General features: G+C 37.3%; 1 protein-coding gene and 1 pseudogene across 5 annotated transcripts in view; one reads left to right on the top strand and one right to left on the bottom strand.

Annotated features, from left to right (window-relative positions):
- The window catches only part of SMAD4 (SMAD family member 4), a 59,874-nt gene that overhangs the window by 5,624 nt on the left and 29,997 nt on the right, over nt 1-24,253 (top strand). For 4 of the 5 annotated variants that reach the window (XR_007455360.1, XM_049620003.1, XM_049620005.1 and 1 more), the window contains exons 2-5: nt 13,901-14,278; nt 15,112-15,286; nt 15,722-15,751; nt 20,687-20,899. Coding sequence is in view for 4 of the 5 variants with exons in the window: in XM_049620003.1 (XP_049475960.1) it covers nt 14,030-14,278; nt 15,112-15,286; nt 15,722-15,751; nt 20,687-20,899 (667 nt within the window). In the remaining variant the exon portion in view is untranslated. Of the gene's footprint in view, nt 1-4,821; nt 10,869-13,900; nt 14,279-15,111; nt 15,287-15,721; nt 15,752-20,686; nt 20,900-24,253 lie in introns of those variants that run through there. The other variant, XM_049620004.1, reaches the window with a different exon arrangement.
- Nucleotides 66-2,438, bottom strand: LOC125914304 (40S ribosomal protein S4, X isoform-like; annotated as a pseudogene).

Below are 24,253 nucleotides of genomic sequence, written 5' to 3'. Positions count from 1 at the left end.
TGTAGTAAGGGATGATTTCTATATTTTAATATTGATGAATTCAATCTTTTTCAAGTCAAAATGTATTTCTGGTTTTTTTTTTTTTCATGCTATATGATCTTTAAGTATAAAGACTTCCAATCACATCACCTACGGACCATTTTACCCACTGCTCTTTTGGCCCCCAGTCTCTTGTCTCTTTCTTCAGCAATGGTGAGGTGGATACCCTTTCCATGGGGAAGAGAAATCCATGTTTTGTTGCCTTTGTGATTAACAAAAATGTTGGAGAACTGGGTGGTAAAGCTGTTGCCATTGGCATCTTTCACGTGACCCAGTTCTTCCCAGGTTAGAACAACCTTCAGTCACCATACACAGATTAACGGTATCAAACTTGATGAAATCAGTAATCTTTCTAGTCTCCAACATTCTGAATGGTGTCATTCACCTTGATTGAGGGGATCAGGATAGCAGATGGTGAGAGCATCATGGGTCACCAGATGAGGGATTCCTTTTATCCCCATAAAGATCGTTCTCATTTTGCACAACTTATACTTGGCCTCCTTAGGTGAAATCCGATGAACAGCAAAGTGACCCTTGGTGTCATAAATGAGACGGAAATTGTCCCCAGTTTTGTCAATGCTGATGACATCCGTAAAACCAGCAGGGTAGGTTGTATCAGTGTGGACCTTGCCATCAATCTTAATAAAACACTACATACAGATCTTCTTTACTTCACGTCCTGTTAGGGCATACCTAGTCTGATCTTCAGGGAAATAATGAGAAGGAGATGATCTCTCAGTTTATGGGGACTGCTAGATGGATGAGGGGCAAACATACTAATCAGTTAATCCAGCATCCTGTGCTCTGGATGGAGCTGCTACATGCTTCAGAGGCTTCTTGGGACCACAAGCATGGCCACAATAGGCATGAAAAGAGCAAAATATATTTCTAAATGTAAAACTTTATGAAGGATATTTATCAGTGGTATTCATTAGTGAATTCTAGAGCATATCAACAGATGCTAATTATTGTAACAATTCAGTAATTTGGTGAAAGGATGGCCGGAAGTAGTACTTAATGTGGTAAGATAAACCAGGTATCATTGTACACAAACACACTAGGTACATGTCTGTCATAGATATGTCCCACTAAATTAGTTAAAGGAAGAATTTCGTGTGTATACATGTTGAAATTAAGCAGCGAGTTTTAAAGAAAAATGATGTAACTTTTGTGCAGTTAGTCTTTTTTAAAAGTTTTTTAAATGTTTATTTTTTAGAGAGCGCGAACAGGGGAGGGGCACAGAGAGAGGGAGACGTAGAATCTGAAGCAGGCTCCAAGCTATCAGCACAGAGCCTGACGTGGGGCTCCCAACTCACAAACCGTGAGATCATGACCTGAGCCAAAGTCAGGCACTTAACTGACCGAGCCACCCTGGTGCCCTGTGCAGTTAGTCTTTTTTATCAGTTGCATATATCCATGATACTGCAATTTGTTTCACTGTCTTTTTGCTCATTTGTAAAGTGAAGTATGTAGACTAGCATAGGCTAGATCAGTGCTTTCTGAAACTGACAGCACCTCAAACTCTTAGAGTGCTTTTTAAAGGTAGGGCCCCACTCCTGGTACATAGTTAGTAGGACTGGGCTAACCTGCAGGGGATTCTGAAACACCTCTTTTGAAAGAATAAGCTACATGAGTTGATAGTTTCCTTTGTGTCAAAGGTTTTAGGAATTGTATTTTTCAGTTATCAGTTATTAAAATTCAGTTTTTAGAACAGTGTTTCCCAAGGCACCTGGGTGACTCAAGTCAGTTGAGCATCCAACTCTTGGTTTCGGCTCAGGTCATGATCTCATGGTTTGTGAGATCAAGCCCCACATTGGGCTCTGGGCTGATGGCGTGGAGCCTGCTTGGGGTTCTCTCTCTGTCCTCCCCCGCTTGCTCTCTCTTTCTCTCTCTGTCTCTCTGTCTCTCTCAAAATAAATAAACATTAAAAAAAATTAAAAATTGTGTTTCTCAAAGTGTAGTCCACAAAATCCTGGGGTCCCCGTGGCCTTTTTCTTTTAGGGGGCTCATGAAGTCATTATTTTTAATATTTAATTTTGAGTGAGTGAGTGAGAGAGAGAGAGAGAGAGAGAGAACGAACACAAGTGGGGGAGGGGCAGAGAGAGAGGGAAACAGAATCTGAAGGAGGCTCTGCACTGTCAGCACAAAGCCTGAGGTGGGGCTCAAACTCAACCATGAGATCCTGACCTGAGCCGAAGTTGGATGCTCAACTGACTGAGCCACCCAGACGCCCCATCAAAATTATTTTTATAATAAAATATGTTACTTGCTGTATTTCTGTGTTGATATTTGCACTGATGGTGAAGAAGTGGGTGGCACACTGCTTGTACCTTAGCGTGAATCAGGGCAGTGGCATTAAACTGTATGAATCTTTACTTGTTCTTCACAGCCAAACACATCTTAAGCGTTTGAAAAAGTCTCATTTCACTTAAGAAAAGCCTTGGTGAAGCAGTAATAAGTTTTATTTTTGAAATCTCTACTCTGGAGTGCATATCTTTTTAATACTCTGTGTGATTCAGTGGAAGTGTGCATAAAATACTTCTGCACATCCAAGTACAAGATTCATCTCTAGGAACAGTACTTGTGTGGTTGAGCTGCAAGGTAAATTAACTTTTTTTGAATGGAATACCACTTTTATTTTTACTTAAACCAATGACTGAGATGAACTATAGTTTCTCATACGTGGATATTTGTCAGGTATTTCCTTGAAAATTAATGAAGTGGGCCTGACACTCAAGGAGAATAACTAGCTGTTGCCAATGATAAAATCCTGATCTTTCAGGTGAAAATTAGATTTGAAAACTTGTGTCTGCCACCATGGGCAGATCATTACACCAGCTGTGTAATACTTAAAGATTTTTCTGATGAGATTGGTGATGATATTAAGCAATGTGATTTTTAAAAGATGTATATTGTGTAAGGAAGTGTGCCAGCATTTGGAAGATCTGTGTAATTCATCGAACCAGTACTTTTTAGTGACCAATGCATGATGTTACAAGATATATCACCGATATATCACCAGTATACACCAAACAGAGCCAAGAAGTTTGTTGATATGGTTTCAGATTCCACATTGCAGCTAACCTTTAACGATTGCCATTTGGTGCATTTTGGTGTTGAATAAAAGATGAATAATCATTATGATCTAACATGCTATTAAAATACTCCTCCCTTTTCCAAGTATGTGTGTGTGAGAGGCACATTTTCTTCATGTTCTTTAACCAAAACAACAGATTGAATGCAGAAGCAGGGGCACCTGCCTGGCTCAGTTGGTGGAATGTGCGACTCTTGTACGTTTGAGCTCTATATTGGATGTAGAGATTACTTAAAAAGAAAATCTTAAAAAAATAAATAAAGTAAAAAACTGCAGAAGCAAAGATGAGAATCTAGTTGTCTTAAGTTAGATACTAAAGAAATTAGCAAAAATGGAAAACAATGTCACTCTGAATACTGATGTTTTTGTTTTGGAAAATAGTTATTTTTCATACAACATATTAACACATAATGGGCTTATTATTTTAAACTAATTTAATAAAATGCATGTTTAAACACTTTTTAGCTTTAGCACATGAAAGAAACATTAACAAAAGCTGTTTGGAATTCTTAGTAGTTAAGAATGTAAATAAGGGGACCTGAAACCAGACAGTTTGACAACTGCTGTGTTTTTTTTTAATGTTTATTTATTTACTTTGAAAGAGGGAGGGAGAGAAAGTGTGGGGGAGGGGCAGAGAGAGGGAGAGAGAGAATCCCAAGCAGGCTCCCTTCGCAATGCAGAGCCCAATGTGGGGCTCAATCCCACAACCATGAGATTATGACCTGAGCCGAAATGAAGAGACAGATGCTTAACTGACTGAACCACTCAGACCCCCCTTGACAACTGCTATTTTTAAGGTTATTAATTGTCTATTGTTGACAGGATTATGATTGGTTCCAGTTTTTATGTGGTTTGTGTTATATCGCTGTTATTTCTATGAATGTTAAGTCAATTTTTGCGTAGTAATTATGTACTGGAAAACATGTATCAGTCAAATTTTTGTTGAAAGGGGAATTCCTTGGCTTGATCTGAAAATAAAGCTGGCCTCAGAGTGCCAGATCATGGGTCACAACCAGCCAGTATCATCAGGACTCATTGTCTTGTATTTGCTTTCCTTTCTGTTAGTTTAAGTCTTGGGTCAGGTTGAGGATAACTACTTGCAGTGTCAAGCCCAGCAGAGAGAGATTTTTTTTCGCTTTGCAGTTCCAACAGAAGTCCTGGAGCTGTGTCATTGATCTGACTTGGGTCCTTTCCCATCTTAGAAGCAACTAATGTGGCTAGGAGGTGGCTCTGGTTAGTCAGCCTGGGGATCGTCCCACCTGCCCAGATGGGGAGATTCTCCTTGGAAAATCAATTGCAGGATAGTTGGCAGACAAAAAACAGGTGTCACATTCACATAGAGGACTTTGTTGATTCTTTTTTTTTTTAATTTTTTTTATTTTTTAGAAGTGTATTTATTTTGAGAGAGGGAGCGTGAGTGAGCAGGGGAGGGATAGAGAGGGAGAGAGAGGATCCTAACCAGGCTCCGCACTGTCCGCACAGAGCCCAGTGTGGATCTGGAACTCACGAATGGTGAGATCCTGACCTGAGCCGAAACCAAGAGTTGGATGCTTAACCAACTGAGTCACCCAGGTAGCCCCTGATGTTTCTTCTTTTAACTTCTATTATCAATCTAGAAAAATGTTAATTTTTTTGGCTTAATAGAAATTTATTTTAACCTTAACCTTTTTAAGTTTATTTATTTTGAGAGAGAGAGAGAGAACAAGTGGGGGAGGAAGAGAGGGAGATAGAGAATCCCAAGCAAGCTCTGCACTGTCAGTGCAGAGTCCGACGCAAGGCTCGAACTCATGAACTGTGAGATCATGACCTGAGCTGAAATCAAGAGTTGGATGCTTAACCCACTGAACCACCCAAGCACCCCCTTAATTAACTTCTTTAAAGCTCTGTCTCCAAATATAGTCACATTCTGATGGAGTTCTGGGGTTTAGAGCTTCAACATATGAATTTGGGGGGGAGAGACCTTTTAGCCTGTAACACCCTGTCAGTAACAGTATTTGAAACTCTGATATGAAATACTCAGATCAGGCACATCTTAAGCTCCTTCTAAGATTCTCTGGATTCTTTAGTGGCTTTGGCAGCTTGTTCTGTTTCAGCTGCTGCTCCAGCCTTCCTCTTCTGTTTGGGACTACATGGTTTCACTACCTGGAGGTGACCATTCACTGAGACCTGCTGCAGAGCCTGACTGATCAGTTGTCACCCTGAGTTTCTGGCCTCCTCTCCTCCTCTGGGACCTGGATGAGATGCTGTGTGGTGGGGCATGGGATCTCATTTCTGGCACAGCAACCAAAGGGGCCAGATGATGCAACCCAGAAATGCAGAGAGGTTAAGTCCCCATTGAAGCAAACTTTTTTTTTATTTTTAAAAAATGTTTATTTAAAAATTCTGTTTATTAAACAGAGAGGGAGAGGGAGACATAGAATCTGAAGCAGGTTCTAGGCTCTGAGCTGTCAGCGCAGCCTGACACGGGGCTTGAACTCATGAACTGTGAGATCATGACCTGAGCCAAAGTTGGACACTTAACTGACTGAGCCACCCAGGTGCTCCGAAGCAAACTTTTTTTTTTTTAATTGAAGTATAATTGACATATAATATCCTATTAGTTTCAGGTGTATATCATGGTGATTTGATGTTTTTATATGTTATAAAAATATCTCCACAATAAGTCTAGTTACAAAGTTAATTTTAAATAAGATTATTTAAGGTAAAGCTGGTATACCAGTATGACACTTACCCAAGACCAGTGGGTAAACAAGAAGCTTATCTTTAAATTTGTCCCTTGTAGTTCATCTTTTTCTTTTTTAAGTTTATTTATTTTGAGAGAGAGAGTGCGCAAACAGGGGAGGAGCAGAGAGAGAGGGAGAGAAAATCCTAAGCAGGCTCTGTGCTGTCAGCGCAAAGCCCAACGCGGGGTTCCATCTCATGAACTGAACCGTCAGATCGTGATCTGAGCCGAAATCAAGGAGATCAAGAGTTAGGTGCTCAACCAACTGAGCCACCCAGTCGTCTCCCCTTGTAGTTCATCTTAAATGTTAGCACAAAAACATTCTTTTTATTTGACTGTATTATTTGCACCTGAGATTTTATAATCACTTATACCTGTGCACTTAATCCTTTGTGCTCTTTGGAGTTTTTCTCCTGTTGCCCTCAGTTTAAGGAACTTCAATTCTTAGGAGCACCTGGGTGGCTCAGTCGGTTGAGTGTCCGACTTCAGCTCAGGTCAGGATCTCACGGTATGTGGGTTCGAGCCCCGCATCGGGCTCTGTGCTGACAGCTCAGAGCCTGGAGCCTGCTTCGGATTCTGTGTCTCACTCTCTCTCTGCCCCTCCCCCACTCACGCTCTGTCTCTCTCTGTCTCAAAAATAAATAAAATGTTAAAAAAAAAAGGAACTTCAATTCTTAGACTTTCCTCTGTTTAGAAACTAGGGTATAACTTCTGCTGTAGGCAATTGAACTAAGCCTGCACAACCTTTTTATGTTTTCTGCTTGTAAACCTATAGTTTGAATTTCTTTCTAGTGATATTTCACCGTGCCAGGCTTTTTTCCCCCTTGTTAAACATAAGCATTTGTCTCATATTCCCATATTAACTAGTTTATTGATCACTGATCAAAATACCTATAACTTGTAGAAAATCTGTTTCATATGTATAATAGTGCCAATAATTCAAAAGTAAATAGCCATCTGAGAATAAGAAAATGTCAGCATTCATTAACTAAAGTTTATGAATTCCCATGAGAACCTCTCAGGCCAGCATTCATCTTTGCTGTTTTAGAGAGTATCTTAATTAGTTGGTTGTCTGGCTCTATAGTTCATGGAGTTCCTGTTAGACCTGTGGTCAGTATAGCTTATGATATATAGCAGGTGCAAGGCTAGAGACATAACACAATAGGTGGGTAGATGTAAGGGAACCTCTATCTCTTTTGCTGACTTTTTACCTCCCATTACCCCTGTCATCATGGGATGGTTTGTTCTATTACAGAGACTTTATCTAATAGTTGTATGTTAGAGACTTTTAAATAGGCTTACCTTCCCTGCTGAGCTCTTCAAACTCACTATATTTAAAACTGAATTTATTTACCCTTTTAAAATCTTGTATTCTTTATCATTTAGTTAACTAAGAAATGGGTCCTCTTTTGACTCTCCCTTCTTTTCACCCTTTATACTTAGTTGATTAAAAAATCTAGCCCATTCTACCTAGAAATATTGGTTCTCCCTTTGTTTCTATTGCCCATGCCCCTAACCTATCACTTTTCTGATCATTGTCTCCTGACTAGTTTTCTGTTTCCCTTTCCAGAGTTATTCTCCATGTTCTTACTGTAGTTTTCTTTCTAATGCAAATCTAATGTTGTTATTTCTTCCCCTTTCCTAATGATGAATCTAGACAAAACATCTGCACTCTATATCCCTCTGCTTGTCTGGATTTTCCTGCAGCCTGGCAAATTCTTATTCACGTGTGGTAGTTATTAGTGTTATTCCACCAGTATTCTGATGGCTCTCTTCTGGCACATGGTAGTATTGTGCTCCTCTGCCTCCTTCCCCCACACTGAAATTAGGCATAGTCCAGGGTGTCGCAACCTCAGCACTGTTGACATTTTGGGTTGGCTAAATTGTTGCCGTGGGTTGCTGTCTTGTGCATTGTAGGATGTTTAGCAGTAGCTCTAGCCTTTACCTACTTGACACCCAGTAGTACTTTTCCTCCCACCTCCCTATTGCAGTTGTGACAATCAAAAATTTCTTTAGACATTGCCAAAAGTCCCCTGAGAGAGTTTTTTCCTGGTTGAGAACCACTGACGTGGCCTTTTAACTTTGGCCAATCAAATGTGAACAGAAGTGATAGCTTTTAAAAGACAGTACGTGTTGGGGCGCCTGGGTGGCTCAGTCGGTTGAGCTTCTGACTTCAGCTCAGGTCATGATCTCATGGTTCGTGAGTTCGAGCCCCGCGTCATGCTCTGTGCTGACGGCTCAGAGCTGGAGCCTGCTTCAGATTCTGTGTCTCCCTCTCTCTCTGCCCCTCCCCCACTCATATTCTGTCTCTCTCAAAAATAAATAAACATTAAAAAAAGTTTTTTAAAAGACAGTACGTGAGTTATCCTATCTTTCCTCTTGCCTTTTAAGGACATGGGTAGTGATGGAGCCTTTGTTAGCCTGATCCCTGAAAGATGTTAGTGAGCAGTACAGTGACCTTTTTATCTGTGATGGACATATAGTTTAGTTTATTCAGAAAATAAACCTTTGTTTTAAGCCACTGATATTTTGAGGGTTGGTGGTTGCTGCAGCCTAGCCTAGCCTAGCCTGAGACATCATGCTCAGACGCTTTATCTCTGGACTTCCATCCTTTCTCACTTATGGTCCTGAATCACTTTAGTACCTACCTCTATGAGCATCTCTTACTTAGTGTAGTAATATTTTGGATCTTCTAGGTTAGTAGTTCTCAGTGGAGTAAGTAGTGCTGTTTAAGGGATGTTGTGGAAATTAGTGAGAGGAACTTTGGTAGATGAGGATAAGGGATGCCACCCTGTAATGTGAGGTTCTGTGAAGAATTACCAATGCATCTCGTAGCACTTTGACATGCCCCAGAAATTCATGTAGGAGGAAAATGTTACAACTAGCTTACTATCTGACTCCACCTTAACGTATATTCAGTTTTTCAGGAATTAAGTTTCTCTTAATTCTTTTTCTTACAATTTTTTTAATGTTTATTTATTTTTGAGAGAGAGAGCATGAGTTGGTGAGGGGCAGAGAGAGAGGGAGACACAGAATCCGAAATGGGCTCCAGGCTCGGAGCTGTTAGCACAGAGCCCGATGCGGCAATCGAACTCACGAACCATGAGATCATGACCTGAGTCGAAGTCGGACGCCCAACCGACTGAGCCACCCGGGTGCCCCATCTTAATTCTTTTTCTTAAATTGAAGTTGTTATGTTTGGCACCTTATCAAGAATTCACCATTTGCGGAAATCCGTCTCACCATCTGCAGTGCCATTGTGCTGTTGGAGTTGCCAAAACACCACACCTCTCTTGGAAGGTGTGAATTTGTCATAATTATGCTGTCATAATTAAAGTATTGTTAAATTTTTAAAAATACGTAAGTGTGTTAGAACTTTGTTTCAGAATAAGAGGGGTAATATAAATTATTTGTTAACAAAAACGGGATATTTGGTAGAGTTGAGAACCACTTTCTGATTATGTGCTACTTGCTTTTTGTATCTGGAGTGCTTTGTGCATATTTTAGATACAGTGTTTGTTGAATTGGTCAATTTATGGTTCCTAGATTGCTTTTATATACACTGTTGCATTTGATTACCATAGAGAATCTGTAAAGTTGTTCCCATTTTACAGATAAGATAATTGAAAAACATATTAACTTGCCCAGTCATACTGCTAGAGTTTTAATCAGAACTTACAGTTTTGTTTATACCGTTCTAGTACCTTTGTCTATCATTCCGTACCACTTGTAAAAAATTATAATCCAGAGCTGTTTAACGTAGGAAAACACGTATATATCCCTGTTGGTATTATTTTATCTTTTAAAGATGTGTACTTATTTTGAGAGAGAGAGAGAGACAGCGAGCACGAGTTGGGGAGAGGCAGAGAGCGAAGGAGAGAGAGAATCCCAAACAGCCTGGCATTGTCAGTGGCTGTCAGCACAGAGCCCAACTTGAGGCACGATCTCACGACTCATGAGACCATGACCTAAGCCGAAAGCAAGAGTCCGATGCTTAACTGTGATTGAGCCACCCAGGAGCCCATGTATTATTTTTTATGCAAGGAACTTTATATTATGTTTTAGGCACTTGTGATCATAGGAATTCAACAAGGATAAAATCAAGAACATGGTGCCTAAGAAAGTTTTCAAAGGAAACTGTTAAAACAGTTTCTAAGATACCATTAGGTCCCAAATAGCTTAAGTTTTAGGAATGGTAACATCTGAGTGTGGGGAAATAATTACACTCAAATGCTTTAATTATAAATTGGTGCAAATCTTTTGGAATGTAATATCAGAAAATGAATTTAACAACAAAAATTTTGTATTCTTTAAAATTTGTTGCAAGGAAATGCCACAGAATAAAAAAGCTATAGTCACTCCATATTTGCCTCATGTATGTCAGGAAGTGTGCATGGTGCTGGGAATTTCTAAGGTGAGAAAGTTTTGCTGTTTTCTTGAACTTCTAGATATGTGGCAACAGTGTAAGACAAAGACGTAATCATATAACTGTAGTATAACGTGTTGGGTTGTAATTGGGGTGTGTTTTAAATTTGAGGGAGGGAATCAATTAACATACCAGGAATACACAGTAAACATACCAGGAAAGTCATTCTCCAGATTGGTGGGGAGAGGAGACATTTAAGCTGCAGTTTGAAGGATAACTAGGACTTAGCCATGTGGATGAAATGAGACTGGATGTTTTAGACAAAAGAAATAGCACGAGCATGGATCTGACAGTGCATACAGAAATGCATCCATTTGACCGTAAGGAGCACTCACCAGTGCTAGGAGTTGGGCACATCTGATGAATGAGACAAGTACAGTCCCTGTACTGTAGATCTTTCAGTCTAGGTCTTAAAATTGTTGTGATGTTGGCATTCAGAAATTTCAAACTGGTGGTTCTCTTGGGCCAGCTTTTTTTTTTTTATTACTATTAACTATAATTTATTGTCAAATTGGTTTCCACACAGCACCCGGTGCTCATCCCAGCAGGTGCCCTCCTCAGTGTCTTGGGCCAGCCTTGAGTTGAAGGTGTGTTGTGTTTGGCATACACGGTGGTTTTTCTCTCTTCCTCTTCCTTCCTCCCCTTTCTCCACAAATAAGTTGCTGATACTTAAAAATAAGATTTTATATACAAATGGGCATTGGAGATAGGTTAGCAGTGGTCTAGCATTCTCAAACGCCACTTCCATGGGAAGTGAATAGTGTTTACCCATTTTTGATGGGTGTGCACTTGTGCTCCTCAGTACTTTTCTTTAAATCCGAGATATTTATATAATTTGCCTGGCTCCTGTAGAGGAGTTGTGAGTCCTGAATGAGTGATTTACTTCTGTCCTTGCCCTTCTGAATTTTCTTTTACAAGTTTTAATAGAAATACAGAAACATGAGTAATGTGTTATGGGAAAATCTTCTTTTAAAGTAAACATTTTAGTACTCAGACTATAAACACTAAACATTTTAGTACTCACACTGTAGCTGCTTTTTACTGAACATTATGTGCTAGGCATTTCATGTAGTTTTTCTCCCTTGAGCTCTGTGTACTCCTTTTAAGCCACGTTCAGAGTTTAACTTAATCGGTCCAACTACTTAGTGTGAGAGCTGGGATTCTAACCCAGGTCTCTGACTCCCAGCATCCCCCACCACCCCAGTCGGGTAATCTTGGGTTATGCAGAAAATCTACCTTCAACATGTATTTATTGAATGTGGGCAAATGCTTGCTATTCAAAGGTATAAGAAAACGTTCTCTGTATTGGGCTAATTTAGTTGAGAAGACAGGCATTTATGTAAAACAGATAACAATAGAGGGGAACATGAGGTAAATACCAAGTGATTGATAGAAATGCCTAGGAGACCCAAAACTACAACAGCATCAGGGAGAATAGAGAGGAGACTGCTAGAAATGACAAAGGTAGAGAATCATGTAACTTTGTGAGAGAATATGGGAGTGGTAAAAGAGAGAAGTAATGGGGGTAGGAAAAGAGAGAAGGAAGTCAGAGATGATTTATCACGCTTTCCAATGCTGGGTAATTGAGTGGAATTAAAGTAAAAGTCATCAGGAGAGGAACAAGCTTTGGTAGAGACTGATGAGTTAGTTTTATTAATTTGGTTGGGGGGGGGGGGGGTAGATTAATTTTAGTAGAGCTCTATGCCCAATGTGGGCCTTGAACTCGACCCCAAGAACAAGAGTTACATGCTTTACCGACTGAGCCAGCCAGGTACCCAGGGGGGTAGATTTTTAATGATTCAAGTAAATAGCAAAAGAAAATAAAAGCAGAATAGGCATGGAATATAATATCATCAGCAAACAAATTAAAAACAGCTCAGCATAAAGTATAGCCTCCACTCCTGCTTTACTTCATTTATTCTTGGACTGATGGCCTTTTCTTATTCCATGTGGGATCTTAAGGTTAGATAAGTTGCTTTAGTTTCACACATATTGGATAGATGCTTCACTAATACTCATTTTCTATATTTTGATTTCTGTTGAAAGTAATTTACTTTATTACAGGTAAAATCTTTTGAGGAATTAAGTGGTCTTTCATTTTAATAACAACTTTATTGGGGGGCGCCTGGGTGGCTCAGTTGGTTAACCATCTGACTCCTGATTTTGGCTCAGGGCATGATCTAATGGCTTGTGAGACTGAGCCCTGTGTCCAGCCCTGTGTCGCATTGGGTTCTGTGCTGACAGCATTGAGCCTGCTTGGGACTGTCTCTCTCCCCCTTCTTTCTCTGTCCCTGCCCCACGTGCACGGGCTTGCGGCTCTCTGTCTCAAAAATAAATAACCATTAAAAAGAATAGTGACTTTATTGAGATATGATTGATATACTCTAAAATTCACTCTTTTAAAATGTATAATTCAGTGGTTTTCATATAGTGATAGAGTTGTGCAACTATCACCATTATCAATTTTAGGATATTTTATTAGCCCTAAAAGAAACTCCATATCCTTTGGAGTTGCCTCTGGCAACCATTAATCTACTTTTTCTTTGTATGCATTTGCCTGTTCAGATATTTCTTGTAAATGGGATTATACGATATGTGGCCTTTTGTGACTGGCTTTTTTCACTTAGCATGTATTCCAGGTTCATCCATGTTTTAGCATGGTAATGGTACTTCATTCTTTTTTATGACTGAATAATGTTTACATTGTATGGATATATATATATACTCATTTAAATAGTCATTAGTTAATGGACATTTGTATTACACTTCTGGCTGTTACGAATGATAACTGCTGTGAACATTTATGTACAGGTTTTTATGTGGACATAGGCTTTCAGTAATCTTGGGTAGAATTGCTAAGCGTGGAATTCCTGGGTCATACAGTAACTCTGTGTTTCACATTCTGAGGAATTGTCAAACTACTTTTCAAAGTGGCTGTACCATTTTGCATTTCCGCCAGCAGTGGATGAGGGTACCGTTTCTCCACTTCCTCACCAATATTTATGATTATCTACCCTTTTGCTTTACTCAACCTAGTGAATGTGAAGTGGTATCTCCTTGTGTTTTTGGTTTGCATTTCCCTGTTGACTAGTGATGTTAGCATATTTCATATGCATATTGGCCATTCTTTGGAGAGAGGAGTATTAGAATCCTTTGCCCATTTAAAAATTTGTGTGCATCTTTTTTACTGTTGTCAGTGGTCTCTTATAACAAAGATGGGTGTTTTTAACTGATAAACAGCATTTCGTATCAGGTGATGGTAAATTTTTCATGTGTATTATGGTAGACATTTAGGTTTAGTCAATCAAGCGTGTTTTAAAGTGCTGGTCTTCATTAGTAATCATTTAAAAAAGTCATGTTAAGATTTAACTTTAGGGTGACTAGTTCAGTCCACAAGACTTGATTGAGTATGCCCCTATAATAATGAGAAGGCCTAACTAATATTTTTTTTGAATGTCAAAAACAGCAACATTTTAATTAAGTTATTTAAAACTCTAAGTACCAAATTTAAATTATGTACATTGAGTCTTTGACTTAACTGAAGCAACTCCCTCTTTTCCCAAGTAATTGAATCTACTTTGTGAAATGTGTTTTAATGTCTATGTCTCATTTTTTTTAGGTTATCCTGAATACCACATGCCTAATAATTTTCCTTGCAACGTTAGTCATTGTTTTTCACTGCCTCCAAAAGATCAAAATTTCTCCGGAAATTGGAGACCTATTTGATTTAAAAGAATAACTTTGACAAATGGACAATATGTCTATTACAAATACACCAACAAGTAATGATGCCTGTCTGAGCATTGTACATAGTTTGATGTGCCATAGACAAGGTGGAGAGAGTGAAACATTTGCAAAGAGAGCAATTGAAAGTTTGGTAAAGAAGCTGAAGGAGAAAAAAGATGAACTTGATTCTTTAATAACAGCTATAACTACAAATGGAGCTCATCCTAGCAAATGTGTTACCATACAGAGAACATTGGATGGGAGGCTTCAGGTTAGTCTTGTTCTAGAGTTTTTCTATGTTTTGTAGTGGCAGATTAAAATATTCTTGCTTTCTCTTACATTACTATTGGATAATTTAATGTTTGCTCCATTTCTTCAGGTACTCTACATCCTGTACCAATATGATTATGGGAATATATGGAAGAATAGATGTTCCTTATAATAAAGTTATATTTTAAGTTTTTTAATGTTACCAGAAAAAAATTCAAAGTAGAAAATTTGGAAATAAAAGCAAAAAGCAGAAGAAACCCCATACCTTTAGCACTTTGGTATTCATCTTTGTAGCTTTTTTTCCTTCTTTTTTTGGTATTATATGTACATTTTAAAAACTGAGTTATATTTGGTCCTTTTATAATTTAGAAATCTGATACTGTATATTTGGTACTTTTATATGAAAAACTCTAAAAGAATTCAAGCATATCTTTAAAATTTAGGATTAAAAGCTTATATCTTATAATTTTTTTAATCTTTCATTTTCAGTGATTATATTTTTTGTATAGAACTATATCATATATCTTCTGTGCTGCATGTTTTTAAAGAAACATACAGAAATCTTCTGTCATTAGATTTAAAATGTTTATTTCTAGATTTTAGAAATGGGTACTTCAGCAAACTCGTACTTTTTTTTTTTTGCATTTTAAAAACTTGAGCACAGGTCTCAAAGAAGTAACTAGTTCATAAATGTTTCTCACTTATGAGATGGGCGTTATAATACTGACTTTGTAGGATTGTAAGAATTAAATGAGAATATATATTAAGTGCCTTATTTAATGTATGATCAGTATATTAACTGATGATCAGTAAATGGTTGTTTGTTTTTCCTAGGTGGCTGGTCGGAAAGGATTTCCTCATGTGATATATGCCCGTCTCTGGAGGTGGCCTGATCTTCACAAAAATGAACTCAAACATGTTAAATATTGTCAGTATGCATTTGACTTAAAATGTGATAGTGTCTGTGTAAATCCATATCACTATGAACGAGTTGTATCACCTGGAATTGGTGAGTAGACTTTGCTCTTATCCTTAGATGCACAAAGGGAACAGATCTCAATAATTTGATTTTTCTACATTAAATTATAAATTTGGAGATAGCCCAGTACTTCAACTAAGGTTAAAGAGTCAGATATTCTTAATGAAATATAAATATTTAAATTTGAACTTTAGAACAGATTTGTATTTTGACTGCTAAAATTAAGTATACACGATAGTTCATATTCTGCCCACTTAGAACATTATTTTTAAAAAATAAGATGGAAGGCATTATAGGTTGAATAGTTTATGTATTGTCAGTTAGAAATAGTAGTATTTATACTACTAATCTTGGATTGAAATGGTTTGTGAAGTAAAATTACATTTTGTAATTTTAAATACAATGGAAAATATTATTGTGGTAATGATTAATGTTTCATTTTCTTTTCCCCTTTAAAAAATTAAGATCTCTCAGGATTAACACTGCAGAGTAATGGTAGGTAATCTGTTTCTTGTAACTTTCTGTTTTCTTTTATCCTGTCCCCTCTATTTTTTATTGACCTAAAATTAGTTTGTGTGAGTTCTGGTAGCATTTACAAGAAAAACACTTACTGTTTTGGAAATGTAGATTTGGGGGGGCATTTATCAGTATTTAAAACTGGATTTAAATAGGCTGTTGGTTCTTTGGATTTGAACTACACTTATGTACCAAAGTGGTCTAAAAAAATATGATAGGGGACTATAAAACATAAACAATATTTTTTGATTGGTAAAAACAGACTATTTTGGAAGAAAATCTCACAGAACAGTTTAAATGAATATAGATACCGATAATGTCTGGTAATTTAGAGTCATGTATAACATATCCTTTAAAAATACCAATATTCTAATTTTTCTTTGTTTCTAACTTATTTATATATATATTAATATTTTTTCAGTCTTGTTACATTTTGAGTCGATAAAACAAGGCTACTTTAACTTTCATAGATAATTTCCAATTCTGTTTTTAAAAGGAGAGTTTTGAGGTGGGGAAATTAAATCAATGGGGGGGTGTTTTTTGTTTTGTTTTTTAGTATAATATTTGAGAACAGAGTTCTGTTAAAACTTTAGCGCTGTTACTTAGAACGTGTTAATGAGCTAAAATTTTTGTAGGAACTAATTAATTTACAGAGAAATTCTGATAAAGAACCACTGTCATCTTAGAAAGGTGTGCTGTTCTGGAGGGAAATCGGTGGGTTGGCACTTCTTGTTGCAGAGTCTTAGGGGTGGGTCAGAACTACCATCCATTTGTTTAACAACCTTAAACAAAATTTAGGAAGAGCATGAAAGTCTACTTGTTTTTATTGTCCATTTTTCTTCTATGTCATGAATAATGGAGGAAGATTCTAGTGCCTTTTGTTACTTGTTAGTGGTTAGTAGGTTTCTGAGAACAGTGGGCTGGTAATGTGGTAGTGGTCTGGGAAGAGTACCTTTAAGATTGGTTCAAGCCCTTGATATTATGTCATTTATTTTCTTTGAAAGTAAATACCCTTCAGATTTTCACCTTTCTCCATCCCTGCTTTTGGAGAATTAAAGTACTAGGGTTTGGGAGACTGTAGTGATAATTATATCAGAATTTCCTTAGTGGTGGTGGTTGTGAGGAGATCCAATTCTGAGGACTCATCACACTCCTCCCTTACTCTGAAATACTGCTGTCATGAGTAGCTGTTAGTGGTCGGATTGTGTGGATGATCGGTTCTTTTTAGTGGCTCTAGGGCTGTTTCAGCCTTGTAGGTCCCCCTAGTGGTGGTTTGTTAAGGCCAGGTTCAGTGGCTCATTTCCTCAGAAAACAACAGATGTTTTTCACAGTCCCTTCTAGATTTGGACAAAGAAATAATACAAAGCCAGGTAAAGAAAAAGTTAAGAAAATGGGATAATTCCTTCACTTTTGAGTTGGAATTTTGGTGATAATCATTTCCAGCTTATTTCCTGTCTTCTATGAAACTTTCCATGACCACATCAGCCTGCATATTCATTTTAAGAAGATTTAATGAGCGTGTATTGCTTGGTACTGTGTTAGGATCTCGGGGTGATAGGATAAGTAGGGTATGTTTTCTCCACTCTAGGTAGCTCATAGTCTAGTGGAGGAAGGAAAAGGAAAAGGTAAATGAGACAGCAAGAGTAGCATCAGAGAAGTGCTGTGGTCGGAGGTGAGCCCAGTGGCTTCAGCTTTTCTGTCCCTTATACATATTCCTTACACTTCATAGGACATTTTCCAGTTACTACAGGTATGACTGCTCTAAAAGTACAATGAAATCATCACAGCTAACACTTACTAAGTACACATTTGTGTCAGGTACTGACTGAGCCAAGTGCATTCAAGTGTTGCACCATTCCCATTATCCCCTCCATGGTAGGTGGCATTGTCCACACTTGAGTAGATGAAGATCAAGATGGACAGCTAGGAGAAGCTGGAGTAATGTGCACTCAATATTAGATACTTAAACAATAAAAAAATATTACAGAGGAGTGTAAGTTCTATGAGGGTAGAGATTTTTCTTTTGTTTATTAATATATCCCAAGTGCTAGAACCGTACCTGGAACATAAGTGCTCAATAAATATTTACTCAGTGGATGAATTTGTGGAATGCTAGTCCATAAAGAGAAATACTTAATAGTTTGGTGTCTGTTTTTCTGGACTTAAAAAATATATACTATATGTTTTTTAATTTTATTTTTTTGAATAGGCAATACATGGTCCATAAATCAAAATACTATAAAAAGGTATACAGTGAAAAGAAGTGCTCCCACCCTTGCCCCCATTCCCCCCTACCTCAGGTAATCACTTTTATTAGTTTCTGGTGTTTCCTTCCAGGGTTTCTTTACGCAAAAATACATGTATTTTTTCCCTCCTTTCTTAAATAAAAAGCATATTGTGCACTTGTTCCGGACCTTGCTTTTTAAATTACGTGATGTGATTTTTTAAACATGCATGTGATCATAGTGTACAATAGTGTTTTGTAACCTACTTTTTTTCTTTTGCAAAAAAGTATATTGCAGACATCTATCCTTGATACCTACAGTTTCACCCAAGGGACATGGTTTAAGTTATTTGAGAAAGAGACTTGTACAGGTGGAAGTCTCAAGCTTACATTTGGGGAAGGTTTAGTCAATGTATTAGGCAAAAAAATATTATGAGGCATAAAGTAGGATTTAATTGTTACAACTGCACATTAGGCCGAAGAGTCCACTGAAAAGCAAAAGCGACGAGTATCAAGTTGACCAACTGTTTCCTCAAATCGGTAGCTTTCTCTTTATGTACTAGTAATACCAGTATCTGATAAAAAGATCCTAGTCAGTATAACAACAAAAACCCTAAAATGTCCAGGAATTAGAGATGTCAGGATCTATATGAAGAAAATTATAGAACTTTGTTGAATGATATAATTTTTTTGAAAGATTGAATAAATACAGTAATACTCGCTTTCTGTCCCAAATGATTTTTTCTTGAATTTTTATGATTTGGCCAACATTAGTGATGAATGGTTGGGTCCAGTTTTTTCTTTTTTCACTTATACATAGTGATGTGTTAAGCATCCTTTTGGTTATCTTTTTGTTTCCCTAGAATTTTTTCATTTTTAAAAATGTTTTTAAATTAAATTTTATTTTGTTAAATGTTTGTTTTGAGAGAGCAAGCACAAGCAGGGGAGGGGAAGAGCGAGAGAGAGGGAGAATGAATCCCAAGCAGGCTCTGCACTGTCAGCACAGAGCTGGAGGTGGGGCTCAAACCCATACACTGTGAGATTATGATCTGAGCATAAACCCAAGAGTCAGACATTTAACTGACTGAGCCACTCAGGTGCCCCTCCCTAGAATTTTTTAAAGAAAAACTTTTGGGAACGGAATTTTTTGGTCTTAACTATATCGGTGTCTTCATGACTTGTGATGTATGAAAAAGCCCTTTAAGAGATTGTACATAGTAATTTGAACAATGGCTTATTCTTTTAAATATTCTCAATTAAAAAAAAGGTCATGTTGGGGCACCTGGTTGGCTCAGTCTGTAGATTACACAACTCTCAGGGTTGTGATCTCAGGGATCTTAGGGTCAGGAGTTCAAGCCCCACTTTGGGCATGGAGCCTACTTAAAAAAAAAAAAAAGCCATGTAACTAATTGGTATTTATGTATAATCAATGTTTTCAAAAACTGACATAAGGGAAACACAAAGGGTGCTGGATGTTGATTCTTAATGGAAAAGAGAATGTCTTCTTGTGGACTGTTAATTGATTATTCTAAGAGAACCTAGTATTAGAATTCTGTGGGTTGTAAAGTTATGGGGTAGTTTTAGTTTAGAAGCAGTAAAGGGTTGTTTGCTAAAGACAAAAAGCATACCCCAAAACAATTGTCTAAAACAAATAGGGAGGTTCTGGGCAGAGAACAGTTGACATTATCAGTGCAGTCTAAGTTTTCTTTTTTTCCTTGAGGAAAAGGCAGCTTTCCCTAATTTGTTAAAGGAAAAGTGTTGTTGTATCAGCTAGAGTCTAGGTTTGCTTAAGGCATAACCACATAGGTGAAAGATGTTGATTATTGAGTTTTTTCACACCATATGTTTATCAAACATCATTTGATTTGGGTTTCTAGAAGGAAATTTCAGTTTGACTTACCATTTAGGATTTTTCTTTTTGGTTCTAACCCTGGAGGGGACGGACATTGAATACGTTTCAATCTTTGAATGCATGACACTTGACAATAAGTCTAAATCCTGGAATTGGATAGCTATCAGATCCCACTCATTTCTACAGTGTGAAATTAGCAAGAAGATACAGCTAATTACTTGATCTCAATTTGGTCTTCTCATCTGGATAAACATTTTCCCCAGCCATTTGGTTTTCATCTAACTCCTGTGTTTAAGATGATTATTACCGGGGCGCCTGGGTGGCTCAGTCGGTTAAGCGTCCGACCTCAGCCAGGTCACGATCTCGCGGTCCGTGAGTTTGAGCCCCGCGTCGGCCTCTGGGCTGATGGCTCGGAGCCTGGAGCCTGTTTCCGATTCTGTGTCTCCCTCTCTCTCTGCCCCTCCCCTGTTCATGCTCTGTCTCTCTCTGTCTCAAAAATAAATAAGCATTAAAAAAAAAAAGATGATTATTACTTCTAGGTTGATCAATAAACTAAGGAATACCTCTTCAGGATCATTGCTGGAAGTTGTTGGGAGTACAGTCTATGTTCAGATTTCTGGGGGGTCTGTCAGATTGAATGGTAAAATATATTTGATGTCACTATTTCTAAATACATAGTTTTTGCTGATAAAGTAGTATTCTTTTCAAATATTATGAAAAATTCTGAGTTAGAGTTATTTACATTATAGTTAATTTTAGGTGTTATTACAATACAAGATTTTTTTTTCTGGTAACAGAAGCTTATAAAATTTTTAAATGTGTTTACTTTTTTATATAGCTCCACCAAGTATGTTGGTGAAGGATGAATATGTTCATGACTTTGAAGGGCAGCCATCATTATCCACTGAAGGTCATTCAATTCAAACCATCCAGCATCCACCAAGTAATCGTGCCTCAACGGAGACATACAGCACCCCAGCTCTGTTAGCTCCATCTGAGTCCAATGCTACCAGCACCACCAACTTTCCCAACATTCCTGTGGCTTCCACAAGTGAGTAGTAGAATCCAGTGTAGTCAGCAAGTTGATTTTCCCTATTTAATATTTACATGTAGTCACTTGGAGGAAACTCCAAGTAAAAATTAAAAGTAATGTGATATCTTTTATAGGAAAAAAGTATTAAAAAGGTCTTTCAGTTGGTCCTAGAAAAAATGGTGTTTGTAATTTTGCAATTTACTTAAATTTTTTTTTTAATGTTTTAGTTTTGAGAGAGAGTGTGGGCAGGGAAGGGGCAAAGAGAGAGGGGTATAGAGGATCTGAAGTGGGCTGTATGCTGACAGCAGAAAGCCTGATAGGGCTCGAACTCATGAACCTCGACATTGTGACCTGAGCTGAACTCACAAACTGCGAGATAGTGACTTGAGGTGAAGTCGGACACTAAAGCGACTAAGCCACCCAGGCTCCCCTACTTAAGTGTTTTTATGTTGATGTACAGTCAACTTGGAATTTAAGTAATAACTTTGATTATAATATTGATTTAAATTAATGGTCAATTTGTACTACCTCTACTACTACATGCAGAAGTAAGAATTGTCTTGAGCTTTCAGATATGTTTTAGAGAAGTGTTTGAGTAGTTAACAAGTAGTTTTGGACCAAGATGTTTGTAAACATTTCTGTTAATGGAATTGCAAGCTTTACTTTAATCAGTTTTTATTTTTTATCTGGCAGAATATTACTTTATAATAGCCGTTTCAGTCTCCCTTGTACAAATTTAGAAAAAAGGATCTTGATAAAGTTGTTCATAACTTATATCCCTTAAGATAGACATTATGTATTTTAGTCAATTTTGAAATAAAGCTAAATTCTGTGTATCTTTTTTTTTTTTTTTAACAAATTTTTCTAAAAGGCTCTTCTCGTGATAGAGATACACCATCATCTCTGCTACATTATAGAGACAGAGGGATATTAGGTTTATCTTTTCTTGGGCCTGACCAGGGCAATAATGATTCTGTTCTTTTTTTATTTTTTTATTTTTTTAATGTTTATTTATTTTTGAGACAGAGAGAGACAGAGCATGAACGGGGGAGGGTCAGAGTGAGGGAGACACAGAATCTGAAACAGGCTCCAGGCTCTGAGCTGTCAGCACAGAGCCCGACGCGGGGCTCGAACTCACGGACCATGAGATCATGACCTGAGCCGAAGTCGGCCACTTAACCGACTGAGCCACCCAGGCGCCCCCGATTCTGTTCTTTAATATTGTTGTTTATTTGCACAGTCACCAAATGTTGCATGGTTTGCTGTTTGGCAAGTGGGGTTGCTTTTTTTTTTTTTTTTAAAACTAATTACAGAGCAGGGTCTTGGCATGTATATGGTGTTATTTGCACCTGGTTGCTAAGGAGAGTGTATCTCAGCCCACATCAGCAGTAGATTGTTGATAGATCTGGACTAATACTTTGTTAGCTGCCACCAAAGGAAGCATTATTCTATTTAATATCAAATGAGATTCAGAATACAAATTTGATCTTTGGAATAAATGGGGGCCTAATTTCTGTAATTGAGTTTACAAGTAAAGTATACCAAATATCCTCCCTTTAATTCATTTTACCTCTTCACCAAAATGTATGTAGCAACATATTTTGGATTTGCTACCTGAGATGACGGTCTCACCATAGACAGCATATTCTAAGTGGATCTTATAGTTTAAGCATATACTTTAGAGCCTGGGCCCTCTTAATCACTTAGTGCTTCTATTATCTGTCTACTCTTTATTTACCAATTTGGGAATATAGTTTACAGAGTGGTCAGTGATGGATCATAAAAGAAAGCACATTACAGCCAGCCAAGCATAGATTAGTGATAGAGTACAGCCACTTACTTTTATTGATATTATCTGGAGATTAAATTTGCATGCCTTTGTTGATGCTTGCTAAATTGACTTCATTCTAACTGTTCTATTCCCTAGAGCCAAGTCTATTGAAAACCAGGAAAAGTGATATGAATGAAATGCAGATAGTTTTTCTTGGTATTTTTTAGATATATTTTCATAGTTGAATCGTGATTTTTAAAGAATTTGTTTCAAAATGTTCTGTAGACCTCAAAAAAGTGTATTGATAGGATTAAAAGAAAAGAAATTGGACAAAATAGGGGAATTGGAAGACTATTTCAGGGGCTCCTGGGTGGCTCAGTTGGTTAAGTGTCTGACTTCAGCTCAAGTCATGATCTCCCAGTTTGTGGGTTTGAGCCCTGCGTCGGTCTCTGCACTGGGGGTGTGGAGCCTGCTTGGAATTCTCTCTCTGTCCTTGTCTCTCTCTGTCCATTCCCCACTTGTGCTCTCTCAAAAATAAATAAACTTAAAAAAAAAAAAAAAAAGGACGACTTTTTCAAATAAGCTTATCTAGGTGTATTGTTTAATTTCATCTTACACACTTGGAATTGTGTAATAGAAATATTCAGTACCAATAACAACCTGTGTTCATTTGGCACTTGAATATCTTCAGGTTTTTTTTTTTTAAGTATCTGTAAATTAAAATAATCTCATTTCTCTTATATAGGGACACTTTTTGTAAGGTAGCTAAGAATCTGACATGTACAGTTGTTAAAAGCAAGAGTAAAAATGTCATTAACATTTGAAGATAACTTGGAAAAAATTTTTTGGGATGAGTAGGAAGGGAGGTTTCTAAAAACATCATGTTTAAAAATAAATAATTGGGGAGTATTGAAATAATCTCTTTAACTTTTAATTTTATAATCCTAGCCTTAAGGAAATGTGATTTGTAGAGAGGAAAAAAATGTTCCTTTTCCTTGATACTTTGATCGATGGTGTCATTTCCTTTTGTGTATCTTGATTATATTCCCATTTAGATGAGAAAAGATTGAAGCTATGTCAGTGATAGATAACAACTGTGAAATTTCATTGCTTTCCAAATGGAATAAACAATTGACTTCATTAATGCTTGCTTAAAGAAATCAAGCATTTTCCACTTAAAAAAAAAAAAAAAGGCCTTAAAAATGTAGGTCATTGGGTCGCTTGGCTGGCCTGGTTGGTGGGGCATGTGACTCTTGATCTTGGAGTTGTGGGTTTGAGCCCCACGTTGAAGATAGAGATTACTTAAGAAAAAAAACAATAAAATCTTTTAAAAAATGTAGGTCAGTAAGCGATATTGTAGAATGGTTTTGAATAGAATAGAAGCCACAGGAGTCTTACTCCTTCTGGTATATTACATATAGAAAGAGTAAGTAATTTCTTGTAAATCGAGGAATATGGTAGTGTTCTTGGAAAGAGATGATTTTTGGTTTTTAAAAGTACATGAAAAAATTTCAAAGTAGACTTCGAGTTTGTTGTGGTTTTTTGTTTTTTGGGTTTTTTTTTTTTGGTTATTTTTTTTGTGTGTTTTTTTTTTGTTTTTT

This window comes from Panthera uncia, assembly GCF_023721935.1.
Source record: "Panthera uncia isolate 11264 chromosome D3 unlocalized genomic scaffold, Puncia_PCG_1.0 HiC_scaffold_8, whole genome shotgun sequence".
NCBI lineage: Eukaryota > Metazoa > Chordata > Mammalia > Carnivora > Felidae > Panthera > Panthera uncia.
The sequence above is the reverse complement of the archived record's forward strand: the minus strand, read 5'-3'. Positions and strand labels throughout refer to the sequence as shown.